A 25942-nucleotide genomic window follows, 5' to 3' on the forward strand; every position below is an offset into this window, starting at 1 on the left:
AGCCGCTCCGCGGCATGTGGGATCCTCCCAGACCGGGGCGTGAACCTGGTTCCCCTGCATCGGCAGGCGGACGCGCAACCACTGCGCCACCAGGGAAGCCCCATAAGGACTTCTTAGAAATCACTAAGAACAAGATAAGCACTCCAGCAGAAAAATGGGCAAAGGACCCGAACTGGCAAAACAAATACAAATGGCCAGTAAACATGTGAAAAGACGTTCAATTCCCTAATAATCAAAGACATCTAAAAGCAATGAGATACTATTTACTGACTTGCAAATTGGGAAAGATTATAAAACACGAAAACACCCAATGCCGGCAAAAGCATACGGAATCAGCATACTCAGGTAGTATTCATGCCCTAGTATAAACTGGTGTAATCTTTGCAATCCTTGGTAATATACATCAAAACCTTAAAAAATTGTAAACCCACTGATCTAACAATTCCACTTCTAGGAATTTATCCTGAGGAAAGTACATGAAAGACATATGTGACAAGGCTGTTACACATAGTATTAAAAATCTAAAGATATCCTAAAACATCCAATTGGGGATCGAATAAATAAATAACACCCACAAAATGAAATAGTTATGCTGTTATTGAAAATTAAGTTGTAAAAGTATGTTATATTAATACAGAAATATATTCATGACATACTGTTACAAAAAGCACACCACATGTATACACATATACATACACATATATGCCCAGGAAAACACTTAGAAGGATATGAACCTGTACTTAATGCATTAAGTATGGATGATTTTCATTTTCATTTTTACATTTTTATGTTTCTGTTTCCTCATATGTATTCTTTGCACAATAACAAGTTTTTAAAACCTTTAATAAAAATGAAATTAGTGGGCCAACTAAGACAGTTGACAAAAATACATTTAATAGAAAATGTACAACTGCTGAGACTAAAAACTATCTGAAAGAAATGTAATTTAATTCCTTTATATTTAGGAGGAACAGAACAATGCACTGTGAGTCTAGAAACTCTAGTTTTAATTTTGGCTCTGCCTGTTACTAGCCATGTGGTTGGTCTTCAGAAAGTCATTTAATCTTTTTCTATCTTGGATTTCTCAGGCATTAAATGAAGATGATTGTAAAAATGAAATTAAATAATGTGCAGCCATTTTAAAAAGACATCAAATGTTATCTTTGAGTCCCTGGTATTATTTTGAACCCCTGGTATTATTCCATATTAATGGTATTAAAACATCCAGTTACTTGTAATTTAGGAATACATGGATGAGTAATTATGATTTAATTATCCCATTCATCAAATAAACCAGCAGGACAGAAATCTCTAATAACTAGATGAACAATCTCAAAGAAATAAAGAATTACCAGCAATCATACAGGTAAATATTATTTTGTCTTGGTTCCAAGTCCAATTTCTATATAGTTTATTAACAGACTCTATAGAATTCTGTGAAGAATTAAGTTCATTTCTCATCTGTGGAGAGAAACAGGCTTCTAGTTCTAATAGTGGGAAAGTTAAGACAGTAGTAATCTTTCCATGACCTTCTTTTCCATCCCTTTCCCTCCTCTTTCCAATCTCACTCAAACTACAAAAGAACCAGAGACATTAACAAGTGAAGATCCTTCTAGATTCCAATTCTGCATGCGTCATTATAACAGAGTTAACCTACTGAGACCACACAGCTGCCTGCTCTGATCTCCTCCAAGTGTCTGTAATTCATCTATGTAATAGCAAAGTACTTGAGCCCAGTTAGAATTTTTCACTAAAAATAAAATGCTGACACTGACCTGAGTCAGTATAGTTTATTGCTATGTAAATTATCCCAAACTAGTCATTCAAAATGTTTCACACCAAACAACCTCGATGTGTTTTATATATACGGATAGATTTCCATCCTATGCAATTATCAAAAGTCATTTAGTATGAAAATCTCACCTGATACCTGTCTACCCATCCCTCAGAAGTACTAATACTTTGTGACTACCATACCATGCTGTCAGTACAAAACAAGAAAAGGAATAAAATAAAGAAGCAGCACCCAGAGCCTTTTGCCAGAAGATATAAGCAAGGTTATCTTGTATGTCTGTCTTAGAAAATCTCTGCACAGGCATTCAGACCTCATTGGCAAACCTGGTATTCATTTTCCACATTTGTAGGAGTTCTCTGTCGTACCATTCTAAGGTTGCCCTAGGGCCACCTCAATGAAAATGCACTTTTCCTGTGAGTTATAAACCCAGTAACTGGCCACATCTTTAATTGGTAATTGGTGGGGATAAAGAAGCAGGGCTGAAAGTGGAACTGGGAATTGTACAACATAATCATTTCAGGATTGCCAAAACCTGCAGCATGGCAGACGTGTCTATATACGAGGTAAGACTGTCACAATATCATTCTCAAATTTTACCAGACTACTTGTCCATATATGATTCTTAAATATGCTTTTGGCTTACTTATATTCTGTAGTGTAATTTTATAGTCATGGAATTTATAAAGTAAAAAGCACTAGGGGTTTTCTGTAATTTTTATTAACAATTTTTTTTTTTTTTTGCTTTAGCTTTCCATTTTCTTTCCCTTAAAAAGTTGGCAGAGAAATACTTGAAGAAAGCTTTCTTGGTTAAATTGTTATAAGCTTCTCTGTACATCACACAGCAAAAGAAGTGCCATGAGGTTAAGGCTACCTCAGGAACATCCCATCACCTTCATTAAGGAAACATGCCAGGTCCTGGTACCAATGCTTCACTGCTGAAATGGGACAACTAGGCATGACCACTGTAATGGCCAAAACACTGCTGTGCTTTTCTCAACAGCTTTAGGGCCTTGGAGCTTCTCTGGCTCAGTGTCAGAGGGACTTCCAAATAAGAACCTGCCTTTTGTACTGCCATCATGGCTAGAAGAAAAGGAGCCCCCAGAGAAAAATAAAGTGGTGCTCCTAATATTATTATTTCTATCATATAGACAATCTAGTCATCAGAAAGACTTGCAGCTGGGTTGAACAAGCAAATGGCTATTGGAGAGGAAAATCTTGGAGCTGGAAGGGACATTCTCACTGAGGTATCTGAAAATGTGACTGAACAGCATACAAATGGAGACTACACTTAGTGCTGTCTGTGCCCCTTTCCCTCTGCCTACTTTCTACAAAGTATTGCTCAAAAACAGCCAACCCAGATCTCAGGCCAGGGGGTGCAGTCCAGTCCCCTTACAACATCATATTCATGGCATCCTTACAGGACCCTCTTACAGTGTCCTCCAGAGTATCAAACTGAAGCCACCCAGGAGTTCTCCCATCTGACCTCAGAACACAGATCACCCAGGAAAGCTCTGATGATATAAGGTGTCACTTTATTTGAAAATGAAGTAGCTAAATCCCAGGATTTGTGGTTTGTGATCCTATCCTGTCATCTGATGTCAGGTTCAGCTCACAGGAGCTAACTCATTAAAATCATTATAAAGCCAAATAGAAAGTCTGGCAGGACTTCCCTGGCAGTCCAGCAGTTAGGACTGTGTGCTTCCACTGCAGGGGGCGCGGTTCAATCCCTGGTCGGGGAACTAAGATCCCACGTGCCATGGGGCCAAAAAGTAAAAAAAAAAAAAAAGAAAGAAAGAAAGTCTGGCAAACCAACACACACAACCATGAGGAAGGGCAGATATGACCCATTTTCCACAGACCTTTAGTTTGGTGTTATTCTCTGACTCTTCAATCATAATTACAACTGGCTTGAATCCAGCTCATTCTACTGTAAGTAGAGTGCTATATAATTTGTACTGTATGATCTTCAAAAGAGAAACTAGCCAGGACCATTTGCCAAAAAAGTCAAAATGCTACCAAGCATTAGTACTGATAGCCTACAACAATCATACCACAGCTACCAAGCAGCAACTGAGGTAAGTATGCTCTCTCCTCCATCATCCCTTTTCTCTGCCCAACTCTATTCTCCCCCTTGTGCCTAAATCTAAGACCTAACAATCTATGAAAATTGATGAATTCCACTGGTTTAAACCTCAGAAAATAAAAGACTGCCAATCCCTACTAATTAATAGCATTATTTTCATCATGGTGATTCTAGAATCCTAGAACAAAACAAGACTAAAGTTCAAAACAGGTTAAAAAGTTAAAAAAATTTTACATAATATCAACATGTACACAATGAGCTTACCATTGACATTAGCCAGTGAGAGAATATTATCCTGGTGATCAAGGAGGCGCTTAACTTGAAGAATATCCCATCCTAGTGATCCCTCCGTGGGTGCTACCAGCCTGAAAATTACTAAATGAAAAGACAGATATAATTTTATTAAAATGGTCAAAGATTAAAGTTATATTTCTGCTCAAAAAGCTATCATTTCATTAAGTGAGAAATACCTAAAATACTGAAAAACCCACCTCCAAAGACAGCCTTGTTCATACTACTTTAAAATATTTCTTTCAAATGTTTGAGATGTTTGAAATGATCTACCAAAATCCCAAGTGAGTGTGTCCTCAGAGCTCTGTTCCTTTATTAAAACTCTTCTAAACCCACTACCAACCATGAAGCCTCTGAACAAAAAACTACAAAGTACAAAAGATAATGTGAAACTGCTCAGAGAGTCCATAAATATAGTCTCTATAGACAAGTATTCACAAGGGTCACATATGTAATAACTTCGAGGAAATAAAACAAATATGAATTAGATCAGAAGATAAAAGAGAAGCAATAGTCAATTCTAAAAAAGGATTAACAGAAAAATCCTGGACTTCTGAACCAGGATGAGTACTCAGAGCTGATAGCCTTGCTTAGCTATTGATAATAAAAGCCTCAAAGTCACTGCAGCTAGTGGACACAGAAATTCTATTTCCTGTTGAGAGGAACCCTCACATTAGAAAAAGAGAAATTGGTATGGAACATTTAAAACCAAGTACATGGGCACAAGCTTAGTCTTAGAAATAGAAAAGATAGTACATTTAAAGGAATAAAACATTTTTATAAGGAAAAATGGCACGACATATTTATTTTATAAGACTAAGTAAAATGCAGAACCTCGTTTTTAAGAATATTTGTATTTTTTATAAATTATTTTCTGAATAAAACCAACTTTCATTCCTTCCTTTTTTTTAGCTAATATTCTAACTTCCATTGAGGCATTAGTGTTGCTTTTATTACTATTTCAATGAATTCACTAATTCATTCACTAAAAATCTCTTATTTTAGAAATTAGCCAGATTGAAGAGGACAATAAGTAGGAGGACAAGTCCAATACAGGGTGACAACAGAAATGAAGGCATAGAGGTTGGGGAATCCCAGGCAATTCAGTGTTAACAAGCAAGTGATACAGGACTCAAAGGAAGCAGGAGGGAGATAATGGAGGGCATGATTTGATATGTTGTTGTAGGCTACTGGTGTCCTTACATTGGTCCCTAGGGCAAAGATTTCTTTCATCTGGAGCAAAAATGAGAAAAAATAAGGACTACACTAAGTTTTTTTTATAAAACTAAATGTATTCAATTTAAAGTCCTATTCTTTTTTTCTGAGATCATGTTCTTCATATTTTGTTGTTTAAAACTTATTTTTATAAAACCAGGGTGGTAAATAGTAGTTTGTTTGGTTTCTGGTTTGGGATTTTTAATGTTTTCACTAAACAAAATAAAAACTGGCAACTCTATGTTGATCTCCACAAGTTTGGCCTTTTGTACTAATCAGAAATTTGAGAGTCCAGAAACAACTGATGTAGGCAATCAGAAGCCACTGAAGCTTTGAAGCTTGCATTTTTTTAAAAATTAATTTTTTATTGGAGTATAGTTGTTTTACAATGTTTAGTTTCTGCTATACAGCAAAGTGAAACAACTATATGTATACATATATCCCCTTTTTTGGATTTCCTTCCCATTTAGGTCACCACAGAGCACTGAGTAGAGTTCCCTGTGCTACACAGTAGGTTCTCATTAGTTATCTACTTTATACATAGCATCAATAGTGTATATATTTCAATCCCAATCTCCCAATTCATCCCCCGCCCCCTGCCCCGTATCCATACATCCATTCTCTACCTCTGTGTCTCTATTCCTGCTTTGCAGATAAGTGCATCTGTATCGTTTTGAAGCCTGCATTTTAGATAGATCCCTCTAGCATCTACTAGAAAATGTATCTGGGAAGCACTAAACTAGAGGAGAAGGGATTTGAGAAGCAGTAAGGTAGAGGAAGGAAGACAAGTTAGGGGACTATCACAACAGAGCAGGCAAAAGAGGAGATGAGTACCTGAATAGAGCAACAGTACTGAGATGGAAAGAAGTGGATCAAAATATTTACAGCAGCCATCCTCAAAGTATGGTCCCAGACCAGCAACCTCAGCACTATCAGAGAACCTGTTAGAACACAGAAGCTCAGGCCCCACTCCAGAATTAGTGAATTAGAAACTCTGGGAGTAAGGCCCAGTAATCTGTGTTTTTAACAAGTCCTTCAAGTCATTCTCACGCACACTAAACTGTAAGAACCACTGAGTTAGAGTAAAACCAGCAAAACACAAGTGATTGACACAAGAGGAAAAAGGCAGGGAAAAGCTAGATGTCTTTCCAGGTCAATAAAGAACATGGGAAAACTGAATTTCTGTAAGGAAGGAAAAAGAAAAAAAAACTAAACACAAAATTATATCTTTAGAAACTACTTTATGAAAAGAATAAGCATAGCGTCTAGAAAATTACTTCTCAGACATGATTACACACAGAAAGTTCAGTTGAAGAAAGAGAAATGTGACTGCAAAGCAGTGGAGCCTGCAGACAGCAGTTTATAAATGGTGAACAATTAGCTCATGGCTCACTGGCATCTGCAAACATGCCAACTGATGGTCATAGCAAATCTCAAGGCTGGTCTCTAGAAGCAGCAGCACAAGTAATAGCAAATGCCCTCTGGGCTAGAAAAAAGCAGCTTTTAAGAAGTGTGCTTACTCTATCACTTCTCAGCACCCAAATTTCATCCATAAGATAATGAACATAAAAGGTTTTTTTTTACTGCAGGCTCCTGGCAGTAAATGAGTTAGCCAACAGTCAACAGCTAAGAAAGTGTCCTTCAAACTGCATGTTTATAATCAGTTAATACATTTACAAAATTCCTGTTGCTATCCCTCCTTCTGCTATCCCACTACTCTGAGGGAAATGGCATAAACTCCCCCACAAGAAAATGGGCCCCATTCTGGCTTCCTGAGGCAAAACCTCCACAGTTCCTATCTTAGTGAACTCCCCAAATAATCCTCCTCCAGCACTCCCAACTCAAGCTTTTAGTTTCCAGAATGTTGATAGTTGTTTTATGTGGCTAAAGTTTTTGCTAAGTAAGTGTATGAATGTGGATCAGCAACAGAGAGGACTGTGGAATGTAAATGGCCTTCTCTAGCATCAGAGGAGTGGGGTTACCTTGCCCACTTGGCTATGCTAGACCAAGTGTGGTACAAAAACTGACCTAACATCTTGAAAATGTCTTGGGCTCCACATCACTTCGACAATCCCAGGAGGCCAAGACTGGGGCGGGAAAGATGTCCCTTGAATTAGTCTTTCTGAAATGTGTATACAAGGCTAGTTTAAAATTTTTAAAAGGAAGAAATAAAAGAAAAAAAGAGTCATACTCACTCAGTTCTTTGCCAACTGCTGCCACAACACAGTTCTTAGGTATTTCAATTAAAGCACTGATTCCTTCACAAAAACATATAAAACGAAGATTAAATTATTTTCTTCATGGATTACATCAAAAACAAAAATATTCTCACATTTATGTTGGTCATTCCTGTAAAGGGGATGGTAACTATAAAGCACACACAATTTGCTACATCACACTTCCGTGCTTGCTTACATATGGAAAATGATTTTGTGAAAAGTAGGCGAGACCTCTGGAAGACATTATTGATTTATTAAGGGTAGGAAATGCTCTTTGAATATTTTTACTATTGTGGTGAACTTATTTACCAGGGACCCCTTAAGATAATCATCATCACCATTTACAAGATGGCTAGCTCAAATGAGATATAAAATTGGCATGTTCCTCAATGTAAATTTAAGAAGACTGGATGGGCTCCCTGGCAGTAAATGAGTGAGCCAACAGTCAACAGCTAGGAAAGTGGCCTTCAAATAATATGTTTATAATCAATCAACACATTTACAAAACTCCTTGTATTACTAGAATAATCAGATTCAACATTCCATCACATTTCATTTATTAAGCATACAGTTCTAAGTATCTTTTTATAGCTGAATCATGAAATGATTTTAGGGTAACCATAACTTCTATAAGATATGTTACAATTATTACTTCTGTCAGCCAAAAATAAAGAATTCATGTATTAGATTTAGAACCACCACATGTGTTGGAAAAAAACCCTGCTTATTAAAGTTAACGTCTCCATTATAAAATATATGTAATTTTATATATATGTAATTTATAACATTTACACAAATTTGGAAAGTATTCTACTCATTTACTTTACCTTCCCACTTGGGGAGTATTTCTGGCCAAAATCTTTTCTCCACATACTGTTTTAACAGTATGTTTCTATTTTCCCATGTTCAAGACGGGGAGATGATGGTGGTGGAGGAGAAAGGGCAGGAGGAGTGGTACAAGAAGTAGAAGAGATAGGAGAGCCCAGGAAGGGGTAGCAGAGGAGAATTCCAGATGCAGAAAACAGCTTGTTTAAAAAAATGTTTATTAAATTATTTATGAAATAAAAATACTGGAAACTCATTAATCCAGAAGTAGCAACTTAATACACAGAATCACAGAACATATTGCTGGAAAGGGCATGGATGTCCTGTTTTCTAGTCCAAGGCTCCTTCCATTGCATCAGACTGACTAAGATTATCTTTGCTTATTTCCAAATATGTAATAACTGCTCTAAAAGCCCTGCCAGTCCATAAATCAAGCAAGGCTTACTGAAAGGAGCTTTATAAGATAAGGGTCTAAGAGTACTGCTAAATCCAAATCATGAAAAGCTCACCAATGGCAACCTAAGACCTTTTCAAAGCTTTCTAACTGATTTCCTCAAAGATTTCTGCTATCTCTTGAAACACTGATAAATAGGGCAATACTGTGACTACTTAATGTACAGTACTCAAAGATAACTGGTAACAGGAAGGGGGACTGCAATAATAGGTAGTTATTTCCATTAACATACAAAAGGTGTTTTTAGCCCTGATTTCAATATTTCACAACATAATTACTAATAATTCATGAAATAAAAATTCACAGATACCCACAGGCTAGTATAAGAAATAGGAAGGAAAATGTATATGTAAATAAAGAGATATAACTCATGATAATAGTAAACACGAAAATACACTCTAGATTCAAACAAGATTACTAGTGATCGAACGCTGAATTGAGAAGTTAAACTGTAAATCCTAGTAAGGTATGGATTTAGTTTTGCTAAGACATCATATTATTTTTCTGGTATTTTATAATACCCATGTGGAGATAAACTAGTTCCAATAATGAAGTGTAAATGCAACTCACAGGGCTCCTACTACCCTTAAGATGACAACAACATGCTTTAATAACACAGGCATACCTTGGAGATATTTCAGGTTCGGTTCCTGACCACCAAAATCAAGCAACTGTCACAATAAAGCAAGTCACACAAATTTTTTGGTTTCTCAGTGCATATAAAAGTTACGTTTACACTATACTGTCATCTATTAAATGTGCAATAGTATTATGTCTAGAAGACAACGTACAAATTATTACCTTAATTTAAAAATACTTCACTGCTAAAAAAACACTAACCACTGTCTGAGCCTTCAGCCAATCATAATCTTTTTGCTGGTGCAGGGTTTGAAATATTGCAAGAATTACCAAAATGTGACAGAAACACAAAGTGAACAAATGCTGTTGGAAAAATGGTGTCAAGAGACTTGCATGACTCAGAGCTGTCACAAACACTCAATTTGTAAAAAAATGCAGTATCTACAAAGCCCAATAAAGCAAAGTGCAGTAAAACAGGGTATGCCTGTATTCTTTCTAGGATGTCCATGGGTTCATTTCACTACTTTTAGAAACAAAAATAGTTAATAGTGTATCACATGACTTCAAGGTTACTGTCATTTAAATTTACTCATTTATACGTAAATATTTTTACTCTGAATAAATTTTAATTTTTATTTTTTAAGTTCCTTGATATCAATAAGTCAAAACTGATTTTTCTTCTATTAAAACCAAAAGTATATGTCAACAGAATTCTGAGAAAATAGAATTTTGTTAGTAAGTTTGCACATAAGTGAAATTTCTTTAGTAAAACCAACTGTAAAATGAGGTCATCCTTAGGAATCTATTCAAAGTCTGATGACCCTACAAATAAAGAAGAAAATGCTATTGTAAAGTCATAAAGATCTGCTTCCAGGTGTCAACATGCTCATCAAACTCAGTTTAAGACATGGCCCAGAAGCATATATGAAAAGGTTTTTCTTGATCACTTTTGAGAAATTCTGTTAGAAAGGAAGGGGAAGCCAAAGGAAGGGGGATCTTTTCCTTCCAACTTGAGATGGAAATATATTTTACACAACCTTTAACCTGAATTGGAGAAATACGGCTACATCTCATATTCAGAATTAAAAAGAAAATCTATATTTCCTTTGTATTCATGGAAAGTCTCTTTGAAGATTCACTGTGTCTTTTTAGAGTCTGTCTACCATGGTTCACAATTACCTTGATTTGTTTTTACCTGTATCAGAAAGGTGACTAGTCTTACACAGGAGATCTAATTTTCGGTTCCACACACAGAGGTCATTCCCACCAGAAAGCCAAACATCTAGTCTCTGAAGAAGAGCTAAACACTGCAAAATTCATGTGAAATAGTTATTAGTTTAGAAATTCAAGCATTCATCAGTGGTTTTAAAATATGTCCACAAGTTGAGACCCTTTCCCTTCAAGAGGTGGAGCTTGATTCTCTTCCCCTTGAATGTGGGCTCTGCTAAGTCACTAGCTTCCAATGAACAGAATGTGGCAGAAGGAATGGTGTGTGACTTAAAGGACTAAGTCATAAAAGACATGGTGGCTACCTCCTTGCTCTCTCAGATCACTCACTCTACAGTTTTGAAAACACACAAGCAGCCGCATGGAGAAAGATCCATCTTTTTTAAAATTTAATTGTGGCTGGCATCTTTTATTTACCCTCAAGGAAGTGAGGCAAGGAAATGAGGCTTCTGGACAACAACCAACACTAACTCACCAAGCATCTGACCCCCTAACACCTCCAACCCCAGTCACCTGAAGGTGACAGCAACCTCAGGAGAGACACTGAGACAGAACCATCCAGCTAAACTGCTCTCTATTCCTGACCACCAACACTGAGATATTGTTTTAAACAACTAAGTTTTGAGGAAATTTGTTACTCAGTAATAGACAACTAATACACAAGCTTAACATAAACTGCTTTAAATAAAACTGAAAATATGACCTTAGTTTTTATGTATCTTTCAAATTAATACCTCCTAATTGTTTCAAGGTTGGTAGAAGTCCTTTACCTTTAGTCCACACCTTTAATAGTTCTCTCCCCACCCATTAACTCTGAGTGAACACAAGGGCAAGAGAGAATATGTTAAAAAAAAAAAAAGAAAGAAAGAAAAAAAAAAAAAAGGAAAAGGTTCTGGTAGTCTTCCCTGGGCTGAGGATGGGGTTGCTTTTTAAACTGCTGGAATAAAAAGGGTTGAAAATAATCAGTGCAGTTTATACTTCAAGAGGTCCTACTGTGTCTAATCTCTGATTTTTAAATATCGGTACTATATTCCTTTTTATTGCCAAATAATATTCCACTGTATGGTTATACACATTTTATCCATTCATCAGTTCATTGACATTTAAGTTGTTTCCACCATTAGGCTAGTATGAGTAATGTTGTTATGAACATTCATGTACATGTTTTTGTGTGGACATTTTTATTTCTCTTGGGAATACCTAGGAGTGAGATTACTGGGTCAAATGATAACTCTATTTAACATTTTGATGAACTATCAAACTATTTACCAAGGTGGCTGTACCATTTTACAGTCCCTTCAACAATGTAAGAGGGTTCTAACTTCTCCACATCTTTACCAATATTTGTTATTATCTGTCTTTTAGATATTAGCCATCTAGTGCATGCGAAATAGTGTCACATGTTTTGAACTGCATTTCTCTAATGACTAATACGTTGAGCTTCTTTTCATGTGCTTATTGGCCATTTGTTCACCTTCTTCAGAGAAATGTCTTTCAAATTCTTTGTTTTTAATTGGGTTGTCTTTTTTATTGTTAATTTGTAAGAGCTCTTTTTATATAATCAAGATACAAGTTCCTTATCAGATATATGATTTGCAAGTATTTTCTCCCATCCTATTGGTTGTCTTTTTCACTTTCTTCATGGTATCCTTTGAGGTATAAAAGCTTTTCATTTTTATGAAGTCCAATTTATCATTTTTTTCTTTTGTTGCTATACTTTTGCTATCACATCTAGGACACAAAGGCGACACTTTGTACCGCCCGAGGACACAAAGATTTACTCATATTCCTTCTAAGAGTTTTATAGTTTCAGCTCTTATATCTTGGTCTTTGACCCATTTTGAACTAATTTTTGGATATGGCATGAGGTAGGGATCCAATTTCATTATTTTGTATGTAGATATCTAGACCCAGTATTATTTGTTGAAGAGACTATTCTTTCTCTTATTGGAGGGTCTTGACCCCCTTGTAAAAAATTTGTTGACCACATATGTGAGGTTTTATTTCTGGACTCTCAGTTCTATTCCACTGATCTGTATGTCTATCTTTATGCCAGTACCACACTGTCTTGATTACTACAGCTTTGTAATAAATTTTGAAATTTGTAAGTTTCAATCTTGAAACTTTGTTCTTTCTTTTCACAACTGTTTTAGCTATTCTGGGGTCCCATTTACTTCTACATGAATTTTAGGATCAGCTTGTCAATTTCTGAGGGAAAAAAGCCTGCTGAGATTCTGTCCAGTGTTGCTCATTTGGGTAACATTGCAATCTTAACAATATTAAATCTGATCCATGAATTTCTTTCCATTTATTCATATTTTCATTAGTTTCTTTCAACAATGTTTTGTAGTTTTTGGTATACAAGTCTCATAACTCTTCTTTAAATTTATTTATATTTTCTTTTTTGGATGCTATTGCAAATAAATTTTCTTCATTTCTGGAATGCTCATTGCTAGTTTAAAGAAATACAGTTAATTTTTTGTATATTGAGATTGTATCCTAAAATTTTGCTATATCCATCTTTTAGTTCTAATAGTTTTGTTATGGATTTAGGATTTTCTATATAGAAGAGCATGTCACTTGTGAATAGAAACAGTTTTATTTCTTCATTTCTAATATGGATGCTTTTTTAAAAATAAATTTATTTATTTATTTATATTTATTTTTGGCTGCGTTGGGTCTTCGGGGCTGTGCGGCAAGTGGGGGCTACTCTGTTGCGGTGCACGGGATTCTCCTTGTGGTGGCTTCTCTTGTTGCGGAGCACAGGCTCTAGGCACGCGGGCTTCAGTTACTGTGGCACTTGGGCTCAGTAGTTGTGGCTCACGGGCTCTAGAGCATGGGCTCAGTAGTTGTGGCGTGCAGGCTTAGTTGCTCTGCGGCATGTGGGATCTTCCCGGACTAGGGATCGAACCCATGTCCCCTGCATTGGTAGGCAGATTCTTAACCACTGTGCCACCAGGGAAGTCCCTATGGATGATTTTTATTTCATTTTTATTGTCTAACTGCCCTGGGTCAGAACCTTCAGTGCATTGTGGAAGAGAAATGCCAAATGCAGACATCCTTGTCTTGTTCCTGAACTCAGGAGGAAAGTATTCAGTCAGTCTTTCACCATTAATATGATGCTAGGTGCTGTGTTTCCCTAGATACCCTTTATCAGGTTGAGGAAGCTCTCGTCTACTGCTAGTCTGTTGAGTATTTTATCATGAGAGGATGTTGCAGTCTGTCAAATGCTTTCTCTGCATCTATTGAGATGATCGTATGTTTTCCATCCTTTATTCTTACCATATGTGGTATATTATATTGATTGATTTTTCAGATGTTAAACTAAACTCATATTCCTAGGATAAATCTCACTTGATGATGGTACATAATCCTTATTATATATTGTTGGATTTGGTTTGCTAGTGTTTTGTTGAGGATACTATACTGCTTTTGTTACTTAACATCTTATCATTAGCATTTTCCAAATGCTACATGTTCTTCTGAAACCATTTTTAGCATATGTATCTACCATAATTTATTTTCCTATAAGACATTTAGGAAACTGTCAATCATCCATTTATAAAATATATTTGTAATATATATTTCTGTTTATAAATCTCTGCCCAAGTTTTTATCACTTCTTTAAAGAATTTTCTAGGAGTAGAATCACTGGGTCAATTCATATAATAATTTTTAAAGATTCATTCATAAAGCCAACTGCCTTCCAGGAAGATAATTTTGATTATACTCTCAATGACAATAAAAATGCCAATTTCAGCATCTCCTTGCTAATATCATCTCTTATAAAGAAACTTTACTAGTTCAAAAAATAAATAATAGTATTTCTTTTATTTATTAAGGATCTGAAATTCTTTGATAAACTATTAATTCAAGAACAATTGAACCACTGAATTAAAATGAGTGAAATGCTGTATTTAATGATTTTTTTAAATGTGAAACAGGATCACGGTGGGAATAAATACAACTATCTAGCTGATTAACAGTACAGTAAAACCCCTTTAAGAAGTACTTTCAAGGGGAAGGAGGCTGCTCATTAAAAAAAAAAAAAGTCCTTTCACCATACCAAAATAAGATACTTTTTATTGACCAGTTCATGAAACGGCTCACCAAAGGAATTTCCCCCAAATTAAATTTCTTCTCCTTCCCTGTTCCTTCAATGCATATATTTTCATTTGAATCCTAATTACCTCAATCAAATAAGCAAGACTATTTTTTGAGGGATTTAATAGGAGCATCTTTTCACATAAAGCATAGAGATTTTGATCAATACTTTATTGACTTCTTCAAAGACAGTCCACTGTAAAATTGCATACCAGTATATAGTAAATAGCACTTTCTTGCCAGAAACTTTTCTAAATTGATAATCAGAATAGCATAGTAGCATAAGATGGCTACCAGAGATGCTGCCTTTTAAGAAAAAAAATGAAATACTTTGACTATTGGCACACTGATTTTTTTTTTACATTGAAAGTGTTAGCTCCAATACAGAGATCAATAATCTTCAAAGCAAATGAGGAAACACTATTTCAGTTTACTAGTATCTTTCCCCAAACTTGTTGACATAATTGAAAAACAGTGTACTTTCTGAGAACATTTAAGGTAATTTCTTCTACAGAAATCAAAGTAGCCAAGTCTTATCCAAGTTTGTTTCTCCAACATGTAGCAGAGTTCCTATCAAGTAATAAGCTCCGATTAATATTTGTTTATAAAATGAATGAACCTAACAGTAGCGGCCAATTAGCCACAAAAGATTTTGTTCTGGGGCTTCCCTGGTGGCGCAGTGGTTGAGAGTCCGCCTGCCGATGCAGGGGACACAGGTTCGTGCCCCGGTCCGGGAAGATCCCACATGCCGCGGAGCGGCTGGGCCCGTGAGCTATGGCCGCTGGGCCTGCGCATCCGGAGCCTGTGCTTCGCAACGGGAGAGGCCACAGCAGTGAGAGGCCCGCGTACCGGAAAAAAAAAAAAAAAAAAAAAAAAAAAAAGATTTGTTCTGGAACTAAGTAACTGCTATGTCTTACCCTTATCATTTTTATAGAAGATAGACGGTGAGGGACAAATAACTCCATGTTTTAGTTCAAAGCTAAAACAAACAAAAAAGAGACTAGCTATTGCTGTAGTCACTTCGAAAGTAATATTCTTCCTAGAATTACCTACTAAAAACATACTAGGTACTACCTTTTTCCTTATCTTACTATAGAGATTCACCTCTTGCTCTAATTTAAAATTCAAAATTCTAGCATTTAATATATATACTCCCCAAAATCTAGTCTTAGAAGAATCAAATGACTGTGTATGTGTGGAAGAAATAATTTCTGAAACCTACAAAAGTAATTTCATCTAAATCATTAAACAATTTTTTTCTGAAACAAAAAGATTACCACAAAGTATCTGATTAAGATTTTACCTTTACAGTAGACTGGAAGCATGACACTTTCTGAACTTGTCTGCCAGTATCACAATCCCATACCTAAATTTATGTTAAGAAATAACTTCTCAGCAGAATTTTAAAACCTTAATTATAATTTTTCTAATAAATAAATAACAAATATTACACATTTACATAGAAAATATATAAAGCATGAAATATTTCATGTTTATACTACCACAAAAATCAATTCATCAACTTAGCATAGCAGACTTATTATCTAAAATAAGTCTGAGGTAAATTTTACTATCAAACCATTTGAAAATACCAACAGAATGAATGGTCTGAATACTGAATGTTTACAGGCATTAAATATTGCAACTATATAAAATTTAAGTTTTATTCTCCAAAAGAGTCTACCGTAATTTAATAAACACTGAACATAAAATATTTATACTAAAAACTATCACCTCCATTAATTAACATTTACTGAAAGCTCCTTCAATGTGCCTGGCATCATTTACTACTGTTATCTTGATTGAAAGAAGACAGTAGCAGTGTATTCCTATTACCTATATACATATTTAAAATAATTAGAGGACCTCTCATAAAATGTCCAAGGTTAGTTTGACCTAAGGAGCATAATGATTTTCAAATTTTTCATACCATTTCCTACGGTAAGATACACATTTTATATCATATCTGAGAACACATTTACATACAAATAAATATGTACATATATATATGGACTCTTAAGACCATCACTTGACAAAGATATAAAGTCTACCCTCTGCATTTAATTAATGAAGTTAAGTTAACAGCAAAGACCCAAGCAGGGTAAATTCAGAATTCATATGAATAAAAGGAACTACCAACAAAGCAACCTGAAATTATTTTTAACAAAAAACGTCATTCAGCAAAGGAAATAACTCTATACTATCATTTACAGTTAAAGTTTATACTGATATTGTCCCAGCTACTCACGTCTGTATTGTAAGAGTAATTTTAATAATTGGCTCTAAATAGTATCATAGTACCTTAGGAACAGTCTAATAAAAAGTATTTGATATTCTATTTTTGCAGAGATTATACTGATGCTGAAAACAAACCCAAAAAAGAGACCTTTAGTCCATAAAATAACATTTGCCTCAACAGAGCAACAGTAGTAAAGCTATTCTGACCTAAACACATAAGTGCATATTATGTCCCTATTTATGCAATATTGTAATCACCACAAAATATCGTTTATCTCCACTTAAACCTTTTCTTCAAATTCTTTCACCTATTGGCAATCTGTCTAGAAATCACTTCAGCTGATGAGCTCATTTAAAGTGAGTCATGGGCTTCCCTGGTGGCTCAGTGGTTGAGAGTCCGCCTGCCAATGCAGGGGACACAGGTTCGTGCCCCGATCCGGGAAGATCCCACATGCCGCAGAGCGGCTAGGCCCGTGAGCCATGGCCGCTGAGCCTGCGCGTCCGGAGCCTGTGCTCCGCAATGGGAGAGGCCACAACAGTGAGAGGCCCGCGTCCCGCAAAAAAACAAATAAATAAATAAAAAATAAAGTGTGTCATAAACTATGTCTTGGTTCTACAGCAGCCTAAGAAACACCTATACCTTTGGACTTACTCCAAAACTTACTTCAGTAATGCTTGAAGCTATTTAAATAGAATTCTCAGATAAGCATAGACTTTTTAAAGCTAATCTATGATACCTTAAAAAAAAAAAGTAATGAAAGATTAGCTATCCATAGCATTTAGCTATGGCTTCCACAGACCCAATTCCACAAACAAATATAAAAGGGCTAAATTTGTTTAAGAAAAATATTTTATGAAAGCAGTATTACATAGTGATTCAGAGCTCTGACTCTGCAGTCAGTCTGTTGCCTTCTGCCCTATACTGGCTGCATGACCTTGGGCAAGTTACTTAACCTCTCTGTGCCTCTCTTTTCTTATTTATAAATGAAAATAATAGAAATACTTATTATAAGGATTAAATGGGTTAATAAATGTAAAATAGAACAATGCCTGGCAAATATAAGCAATTTATAACACTTTACTATGGCTACTACATCTTAAATTTTCAACTAAAAGTATGGGGAGGAAAGATCAATTACATTTTTTAATTGTTTTAAAATACTAAATATGGGGCTTCCTGGTGGTGCAGTGGTTAAGAATACGCCTGCCAATGCAGGAGACACGGATTCAATCCCTGGTCCAGGAAGAGCCCACATGCCTTGGAGCAACTAAGCCCGTGCACCACAACTACTGAGCCTGAGCTCTAGAGCCTGCAAGCCACAACTACTGAAGCCCACGCGCCTAGAGCCCGTGCTCCTCAACAAGAGAAGCCATGGCAATGAGAAGCCCGCACACCGCAACAAAGAGTAGCCCCCGCTCGCCGCAACTAGAGAAAGCCCGCGCGCAGCAACAAAGACCCAATGCAACCAAAAATAAATTAAATAAATAAAATTTTTTTTAAAAGGCAAAGGAAACATAAATATTAAAAAAAAAGAATCTGCCTGCCAACGCAGGGGACATGGGTTTGATCCCTGGTCTGGGAAAATCTCACATGCCCCGCAGAGCAGCTAAGCCTGGGCGCCACAACTACTGAGCCTGTGTGCTGCAACTACTGAAGCCCATGCACCTACAGCCCGTCCTCCACAGCAAGAGAAGCCACCGCAATGAGAAGCCCACGCACCACAACAAAGAGTAGCCCCTGCTCACCACAACTAGAGAAAGCCTGCGCGCAGCAACGAAGACCCAACGCAGCCAAAAATAAAAATAAAATAAAATACTAAATATATTAAACACTGAGCAGATGGTAATTCACTTTTCTGCCAGACTCATATCCTCAAAAAGTTCTTATGGGTTGGGGCCATTAAGTTTCTTTTTCTGTACAATGAACAGAAAAAAAAATGTGAATTATTCTCCAGTTTAACTCATCTTTGTTTCACTAAATTGAAAAACAATCTGAGATGATAAATATTTTTAAGCCCACATTCTCCCATTTCCTGGGTTTTATGTAATTTGATATAATAGTAACTCTGAGAAAAACAGCTTTAGTTATGAAGTTTCCAACAACAATAAGACTTAACTTGCAATTTCCAGTCTAATACTTTTCAGACGCCTAAAACTTTTAAGTGTCTTATGAAGGCTAGAACAAAATCATTTTTGCTAAAACAGAATGTACAGACAGACCCCAAGAGGATAAAGACTAATAACAATATGTATTGGTCCCTTGGATCACCATAGCTATGTCACTTGGTTCTAGATTTAAGGATATAATAACTGTTCTGTCAGCAGAGGCTGTCAAGATCAGTTGATTTTTTTCTTCACAAGCTTCCAAAGAAGGAAATGTAATAATAGCTGTTATCTTTTGAGTGTGTCCATTGAGTTCCAAAAGTTTTTCTCCTGTCTGAAATATCAATAAAATGTTAATAGTACTTCATATTTCATAACTTAAATAATCTTAAATGACATTAAGAAAAATCACCAGGTAGAAAATATATACATTCCATCTGAAATTACTTCGATTTTATAATTTAACTTTAAACAATCAAATAGTATCTAAACATTAGGTGCTAAAAGAGTAGCTATAACTAATTTTAATTATTTTCTAATAGAAAATACTAATTTTTAGCAGATTGTTATAGGAAGTTTAAAGGAGTATTCTTTCCATATGGTTTTAAGATTATAACTGTGTAAATTAAGCATAAAAATATCAGGAACTTAATCAGCAGGAAAAAAATAAGGAGTCTTCATTATGCAAGCATCTGTTATCTAAGTCTTCACAGTTTTAACGCTGTGGAAGAAAATAAAAGTCAGCATAACAGTAACAACAATTGGATATATATATCCAGTAATGTATCAACCACTCGTATAGTCAGTATGGACTCTACTTCTCTCTAACATCAACAGCTATTCCCATCCATCCAATGTCTTCATCTATCAGTTTCTCACTGATTTCCCAAGTAGTAAACATACAAAAATGCAATGTAAATATAAGATAAATTGCAAATCTCTCCAAGGTTGCAGGATTTCATGATATACGTGATGAACATAATATTAAAAATACTGCTTTAATCACAGGCAAAGCCACTGAAAAATGAGGATCTTGACTGAGTCAGACCAGATAACAATCCAAACAAGGGCAAGAAGATAAATGCTTCAAAAGAGAATAATTTGAGAATCCAAGGATAAGAACAGAAGTCCTAGAGAAATTTGGTAAAGCCTTAAATATTTTTGAAAAAATAAACCTTTTATTACATTACTATTATAGTCAAACATGATAAGAATGCTATATTATGCTATCAAACAATTCTGACAGAAAAATTGTCTTCCACAAAAATCAACATCTGATTCATTTTCAGAATCAGTGCATAGTTGCTGATAACTTAAATTCTGTTTAATTAAGATTAAAACTTTTATTTTCATAATCTAGCATTTGTTTATCAGGAAAAAATCTTAAATAAAAAAACTCTATTATGGAACATTGGTCCTCATTTTAAATGGATTCATCCTAAGCAGCCCTTTCAAGCATAAACTAGTCTCAACCTACTGATATGCAGGTTTATCTCCAGATAATGTTTATGAATGTATACTCAACTATACAGTCATGTCTTTATTACACAATCCACATAGAAACAATACACACCTGGGCATTCCACACAACTACAATTCCATCATCACCAGCAGATGCAAATCTGGTTAGAGAAAAAAGGTCAAGAAAAAAAAAATCACTGATGACATTTAAGTGCTAAGATTACTAAGATACCATCAGACCTTATTAATGGTATTTTGACTTACTAATATCAATACAGATTAAGTTCTTTAAGCTAATTTAACAAATATTTACAGAATACCTTCTAAGTTTTGTGCCAGGTACTGAGAATCCAAAGATAAATAAGACCATTCAGAGAGTTAAAACGAATAAACTGCTAGACTAATAAGGGAGATCTATCAATGATCTTTAAAGTCCTTCCTTGCTTTAAAATTATAATGATTAAACCCTGACTTAAGTGACATGAAACCAAGCTGAGGAAAAGCTACAGTGACAGGAAGTGATATTCTAGGAGTGGAACAAAGGAATCATGTCCTCAGATTCCTTACTTTCTAGGTAAAGATATTTAGATATTTTAACTCTACTATTTAAAGCCAGTTTCTCTCCTTTGCTCCCCTCAGCTCTGTGGTCTTTCCATATAAATACTGTGTTCTTTGGTTTGGAAGGTTTGGTTTTCGTTTTGTTTTTTTCAGCGAAAATTCTTGAAATGAAAAGAGATAAAGGTTAAGTTTGCTTCATGGCATGAAAAAAGAGCTGTGATGAACTAAATTATAGCTTCTCTCTCCTCTACCACCCATACACTACATGTCAAGGAACAATCATCTATATTTTGTAGAGTAGAAGATACCCATGACACAAAAACTATCAAGAAAAATCACTTGTGCAGGATTATTCATCCATAGTGCCTGCATTATAATAAAATCAAACACTACTCTCAAGCAATGTCCCAACACAGTGGTGTACAGCAATCACATTGTAAGCATGTCAAGTAATTTGTTATTAATAATGTAGTACACAAGTTTGTAAATGATTTTTTTTTAATTGGAGTACATAGTTGCTTTACAATGTTTATTAGTTTCTTCAGTACAGCAAAGTGAATCAGTTAAACATATATCCACTCTTCTTTAGATTCCCTTGCCATTTAGGTCACTGCAGAGCTGTAAATGATTCTTTAAGGAATCAAAATCAATTCAGTTGTTCCCATAATATCACTTTCATTCACTTGAATTCAAGGTTTGCTTTTCTGAATAGGAGAGAAAGAAGTGGTATTGTAGAGAGCCAGCTATGAACTGCATGCGGTTATGGTTAACAACCACTAATAAATGGTACTCCGTTAGCACCTACAGCATTTAGAAAACGTGTTACTTCCTTGCAATACTGTTAGTGTGTTTTCACAAAAATCTGGGCATGCCTTAAACAGCTTTATTAAAGTAATCATTGTTAAGCCTTATGTGTGTCATTGGGAGAAAAGTAGAGAAGTGATACATTAGAACACAAGAATTACTTTGTTCCTTAGAGTATCTGTTCTATTGAATTTTACCCTATAGATATCCATATAATCTCACTACTTCAGTCATGTAACACTTTCCTTAACACTCCAAACTGAGCTTCAAGTTCAAATTTCTCATGCTCAGTTTCAAAGCCTCACACATAGCTATTGTCTTCACTGGCTCTGACAATTCCCATACCCAGCACTCGTTTCAAAATCTTTTGCTTACATCTTCTACTGCAGGAGCTAAGAGATTATCCAGGAGATGGGAAACTGGCCTAATACATACAGTCTGACAAAGTCCGTTAGTAATTTTTTAATATAGAGCTATGTATCTTTTTAACAGAAAGGACCTTTAAAATGTCTTAGTTAACTAGACAGAAATCATACAAAGAATTATTTTAAAATCCATACCTAACATTTATTTTATTTTCAAAATGAAATATAAAAGATATGGAGACTAAAAAGAAAACATTTTATATTTTAAAATGTAATTTCTTATGCTTTATTACATAGATTTTCTGAATCAAAACATTAAACAATGCCTTGAGTATAAAAAATAGTTGCTGGATGTAAATCTTTAATAGCTTATGTTTCTAGGCCTATTGATTTCTTTTTATTTGTATCATGATGGTGGGGAGGGCAGAACTCAAGGTCTTAAGATTTCTTTGGTATAAAACATCAATTTCTATTGATTCTTGAAACTCTTATAATTGCTTTTCTCCCTTGCAGAAGAGTGCAGGTTTAAAATACATACTTTTTTCTAACCCTGATTGTTAACTTCTCATTATTGTTTTATCATGTCTGAATCTCATGACTTCACAATGAGAGATGACTGAACGGTTGAGAGTTTAGAAATGAGATACAGAGCATTTCACCTCAAACTTTAATTCAATCAGTGGTGAACAAAAGTTAAATCTAAACAATGCTCAACAGTAATGCATGAAATCACAGCCCTTTTTTTTTTAATTGTTCAGAGGTCAATTACCCAGTGTGTATATTATTCAGGCTTTTCAATTCTCATATATTCTATGGTTTGGGGTTTGTTTGGTTTTTTTGCCATTCCAGTATTTATTACCTGCTCTAAAGAGGAAACACGAAGCTTTAAAATGTAAACCAGTATGACTTTGCTACATATGAGTACCAATCATAAACTAACTAATAAAAGGGTGGGAGATCATTTGCAAATTACAATTATCCATTCTCCTAGGATGAATAACTGAAAACTAGCAGCACTATATCAGTTTATCTTAGTTTATCCTCATCAGTCAAGCACACACTCCAGCCATCTCCAAATTTTCAGAAATGAAAATTCAACTCAAGAATCCCTAACAGTAAGATACACTGTAATTGATTAAAAGAAGTAATGAACCATAAAAAAGAAGTAATTAAGATGTCAATAAGGTTTAATCTAGTCAATGGAAGGAAGAATAGTGGCTATATTGTCATATAATAATATACAAAAAAAATTTTTAAACATTCTAAATTAATAGAATCCAAAGATTCAAATCTAGATAAGATTTTAAGAGAAATCCTTCTTTACTGATTAACACAAAATGTATTTAGTGAGATTTCATGTCATGCGTTAGGGAAATGCCAAGATCAATTACATGTTGTTCTTGCTTCAAGATCTTAAAACTTAGTGATTGCTTAGAAATGTACTATATTTCATCAAATATAAGACATACTATTATTTTATGTACTATTATGGAAAAAATGATGTCAATTATTAATGAAAGACACCATCAATTATATGATGTATCCAAATTTTAAAGATGTTACAATAGGAAAAAATAGGCTTTTTACAATCAATGAAATTTAGTAATTGTCATATTTATTGATCTTTCTAATATGGCACTTTCTAGTCCAACAAATTTCTGATTATGTCTAGCAGGTTTAAAGGACTAAAGAAATGCTTTTTCAGTAAATAAATGAATAAGCAAACACTTAAGTGTTAAAAGGGCTCTGTAAAATAGATTCATTAATAGTATTAATGTAACCTCACTTTTCCCTTTAATCATGACTAATATACCAACATACTGTCAAAACAAAACTAGAAATTCAAAATATGTAAAGCCCAGAATTTCACCACATACAAAAATAAATTCCTTTTATTTTTTCATTTTCCTGTCCCATTCTTTTTTTATTTTTTTATAAATTTATTTTATTTTTTTTATTTTGGCTGTGTTGGGTCTCCGTTGCTGTGCGCGGGCTTTCTCTAGTTGCGGTGAGCGGGGGGTCACTCTTCGTTATGGTGCGTGGGCTTCTCATTGCGGTGGCTTCTCTTGTTGCAGAGCACAGGCTCTGGGCATGTGGGCTTCAGTAGTTGCGGCACGCGGGCTCAGAAGTTGTGGCTCACAGGCTCTAGAGCAGAGACTCAGTAGTTGTGGCACACGGGCTTAGTTGCTCCACGGCATGTGGGATCTTCCCGGACCAGGGCTCGAACCCGTGTCACCTGAATTGGCAGGTGGATTCTTAACCACTGCGCCACCAGGGAAGCCCCTCCTGTCCCATTCTTATGCATAACCTTCAAGTTTTCTCAACTTGAAACCAACTCTTTAAAAATACTCATTGAGACTGTCATTTAATTTAGTGATATTTAATTAAATGACTAAGCAAAAACTATATGCATGAAAAAAGTTTAAAAACATGAAGTGTGATTTAATGAAGACCTATAGCAGATCTTCTAGAATGTTCCATCCTCTCTTCCCCTCATTATGAGAATTAAATTAATTGTGAGAGTCAATGATACACTCATTCAAGAAATATTAAGCATTAACTATATATTAAGCATTAACTTTATATATCTATGTGCTTGATCCTGAGGGTAAAGATCAATGAGATAGTTCTTGCCCTTGAAGAGCTCACAGTCTACATTATTATGGAATGCTACAGGGTCCAAATTATGAATACAATGAGAATTCTCAGTTATACTCATTTCAATTTATAGAAATCATTTCCTTTCAACACCTTCCTTTGGACAGCTAAGAGAAAAGCACTCTCATTCTTGACAACTGTGGGCTTAAAGTACAGCAAAGGTTCACAAAGATTTGTATAAAATAAAATATTTCCACAAGTAATTCCTATGTCCATTACCTACATGCTTATTTAATATTCCTTATTCAAGAGAATTTATTTCAATTAAGTCAAAGGTGCTACAGATTCAAACATAACCTTAAAGGACATAAAAAAGGTAATCCATAAACCTGAACATAAACTTTCCTGTATTCAATATTTACATAACCATAAAGCACTGGAAAAATAATAGAGTATTATTATGGCAATACAGAAATCCCTGTGGTTAACTAACTTCCCACCAAATCCACAAGGTACTTTCTAATCGTGATGCAACTAAAACAGTATACAGTTTCTACAATGTAGTAAAGTTGAAAAATGCAAATACCAGAAACCAGACAAAAATAAAAAATAACAAAATTTTCACTTAAAATAGACTTTCACTTATCTTGTATTCTAAAATTACTTGAAGAAAATTAGAGAAGTTTGTAGATAGAGACTTGTAAGAGAAGTTAAAGGCAACTTCAAAGCATTTTCAGGAACCATAGATAATGATGTCACTGATTCTTTCACAATGTACTTGAGCATTAAAACTTTTTTTTCCTTGATTAAGTAATACATATGTATTAACACAATTCCAATATGAATGTCTCACAAACAGAATAGAGATGGAAAAATTCCATAGTTCCCATGGTCATTTGGAAAGGTAAAGCCTTTGGTAAATTTTCCCCTCCCCCAAATCACAAATAGAAAGCTAAACTACACCAAGTTTACAAGTATTAGAATACAAAAAAATCCCTGTGACTTCTATTAGTGGGAACCCCC

General features: G+C 35.0%; 1 protein-coding gene across 2 annotated transcripts in view; it reads right to left on the bottom strand.

Annotated features, from left to right (window-relative positions):
- The window catches only part of WDR41 (WD repeat domain 41), a 50275-nt gene that overhangs the window by 16057 nt on the left and 8276 nt on the right, over positions 1 to 25942 (bottom strand). For both annotated transcript variants that reach the window (XM_028492994.2, XM_007119927.4), the window contains exons 3-8: positions 20707 to 20755; positions 19336 to 19467; positions 16096 to 16158; positions 10657 to 10768; positions 7580 to 7642; positions 4143 to 4253 (exon numbers count right to left, since the gene is read on the bottom strand). In XM_028492994.2, coding sequence (XP_028348795.1) covers positions 4143 to 4253; positions 7580 to 7642; positions 10657 to 10768; positions 16096 to 16158; positions 19336 to 19467; positions 20707 to 20755 — 530 coding nt within the window. The remainder of the gene's footprint in view (positions 1 to 4142; positions 4254 to 7579; positions 7643 to 10656; positions 10769 to 16095; positions 16159 to 19335; positions 19468 to 20706; positions 20756 to 25942) is intronic.

Source organism: Physeter macrocephalus, chromosome 8, assembly GCF_002837175.3.
Source record: "Physeter macrocephalus isolate SW-GA chromosome 8, ASM283717v5, whole genome shotgun sequence".
NCBI classification, from domain to species: Eukaryota; Metazoa; Chordata; class Mammalia; order Artiodactyla; family Physeteridae; genus Physeter; species Physeter macrocephalus.